Source organism: Lycium barbarum, chromosome 12, assembly GCF_019175385.1.
Source record: "Lycium barbarum isolate Lr01 chromosome 12, ASM1917538v2, whole genome shotgun sequence".
In the NCBI taxonomy this organism is placed as follows: Eukaryota; Viridiplantae; Streptophyta; class Magnoliopsida; order Solanales; family Solanaceae; genus Lycium; species Lycium barbarum.
In genome coordinates, this window is record NC_083348.1 from 100,125,894 (window position 1) to 100,128,322 (window position 2,429).

Genomic DNA, 2,429 nt, shown 5'->3' on the forward strand with positions numbered 1-2,429 from the left:
TCTCGGGAGGATCACTAGAGATCACGATGTTTTCCAAACCGGTTGAAATTGGTGCGGCTGGATCAGACATGACAATTTTCTTTCCCTGAACAACCCAACCACGTTGAGGTAACGATGACGTCTTTGACCTTGTGAGGTAAGGGTGGTCGGCCAGCTCGAGTGTCAACGATGCATCTACATAGCCTTCAACGGTAAATGGGACACCGCCTATAATTCTGTTAATCATGAAACCAAGCTAATAGTTGTCAACGATGGTGTAAATTTTCAACAATTCACTCAACAGATATTTGCGGGGCATACACAAGATACTCAGCAAAAAGAGGCCAACATATAGTTTCACACCAGTGAGAAAACATCCAAAGGGATACGTGTAACAAACGACATTGATCTTCACACTTGCTTGTACCCGCTCAACAACAATGACAACTTCAGAAATTCCCGTTTCATATTAGAGTTCAATTCAATTGATGCGGAGAACAACCCATTACAATAACATCATAATGACTCTATCCTAATGACAGAAGGACAAACCATAGAGGAAATTGACAGACAACTCGGCATTGCTTATGAAGAAGACATGTCTGAAGTTGGATTGGATGACGAACAACACAGCCCTATTGGACATAACCTTGGGATTCCACATGAGTAGAGCGAGATAGTAACTCCTAACCAGACACCTGAGCAGCTACAATGGCAACCGCCAAACATTGAACAAGTTGTAAACAATGACCTTTCTCAGTATCCAACTTCAATGAATGTTGTATCACTTACTCTGAGCATGAAAGTTGAAGAGACACAAACACAGTCATGCAACAAAAGAAAGACACTAAAGAGGAAGAGGATACAAAATGATACACAAATTTTGACACCTAGTGCATCGATTGATCAAATAGAAGTTGGCATTTTATTCAAAGACAAAGATACCGAGAAAAAGTGCATGAATAACATTGCAATTACTCGTCATCAACAGTACAAGGTAGAAAATCCATGCACGCAACGGTATTACATCAGATGTGTTGACCCAACCTGCATTTGGCGTTTTCACAGTTCAAGGTTCAGAGGATCAGAACTTTTCAAAGTAGTTAACTTTGAAAAGAGACATAGTTGTTCAATAAATTTCATCACCTCTGACATGAGGAATGCAACTTCGAAAGTCATAGCGGAATACATTACAGACCTAGTACGCCATACACTACAAGAGATAATACCCAAATTTTTCATTGAAGAAATGAGAAGCAGATATAGCTTGCACATTGATTACCACAAAGCATGGCGTTCCCTCCAACACGCTTATAATGTCATAAGAGGAAGCCCAGAAAATAACTACACACTTCTACCGCAATATCTTCACATGATGAAATTAAGAAATCCTGGAACAGTTGCTAACATCAAATGGACCGCTGACAATAAGTTTAAATATGCTTTTTTCGCCTATGGAGCATCAATTGAGGGTTGGAAACACTGCAGACCAGTAATGATGGTGGATGCAACCTTCTTGAAATCAAAATACCGCGGTGTGCTCATGATAGCAATGGTAAAAGATGGAAACAACATCATATTTCCTCTCGCATTTGGTATTGCAGACTCTGAGAATAATGAATCCTACAGGTGGTTCTTCAGACACGTGAAAAAGGTGTTTGGCACGTGCAAAGACCTATCAATTATTTCCGATCGCCACTCATCAATTGCAACTGCAATCAAAGAACTGTATCCAGATACCCAGTATGGAATATGCATCTACCACATGGAGAAGAACTTGCAGAAATATTTCCCATTCGAAGCGATCCTATCATTGTTCTACAATGCAGCAACTACCTACAAACAGGTAGAGTTTCGTACCTATATGTCACAGATACAACAAATCGACCCAAAAGCTGCAGAATACATAGAAGAAGAACCATCGGAAAGATGGTCACGTTCATTCCACACCAACAAGCGTTACAACATGCTCACAACAAACAATGTCGAGACAATGAATTATGTATTGAGGAAAGCAAGGGAGTTGCCAATAATGGCATGTATTGATTACATCCAGAACAAGCTGCAAAATTAGTTTTACCAGAGAAAATTAGATGCAACAGGACCGTCCCATGACCTGACATGTTGGGCTAAAAAGGTTCTGCTTGAAAAGATAAGTAGAGGCTTCACAATGAAAGTAAGTACATTTTACCAACACACATTTCAATATTAGTTTGGTGAGCAATGTATAGTTTAATTTTAACCAAATGTCACACCCCTTTTTTTTCATAATAAAAATAAAAATAAATTATATTATATTATATTATATTTATTAGAAGGGTTTTTCCAATTAAAGTAACGTTTTGAAAAGGGATTATCTATTTATTACAGAGTCGCCACTTGGAATTGAGTTTTGGTGTTCCAAGTCACCTTATTGAATCCCTAATCAAAAGGAAATGACTCTACTTATA

General features: G+C 38.5%; 1 protein-coding gene across 1 annotated transcript; it reads left to right on the forward strand.

The window, feature by feature from the left end:
* Positions 1 to 514: 514 nt before the first annotated feature.
* Positions 515 to 2,053, forward strand: LOC132624730 (PKS-NRPS hybrid synthetase cheA-like). The gene is made up of 2 exons (XM_060339461.1): positions 515 to 586; positions 650 to 2,053. The coding sequence occupies exons 1-2, from the start codon at positions 515 to 517 to the stop codon at positions 2,051 to 2,053; spliced, it is 1,476 nt and encodes a 491-aa protein (XP_060195444.1).
* The last annotated feature ends 376 nt before the right edge of the window (positions 2,054 to 2,429 follow it).

Excerpts from the sequence above, each read along its gene's own strand:
- LOC132624730 (XM_060339461.1), top strand. The coding sequence starts at position 515 with ATGACAGAAGGACAAACCATAGAGGAAATTGACAGACAACTCGGCATT. Across the intron at positions 587-649 it reads ATGAAGAAGACATGTCTGAA|AGCGAGATAGTAACTCCTAA; the intron begins GTTGGATTGGAT and ends CCACATGAGTAG.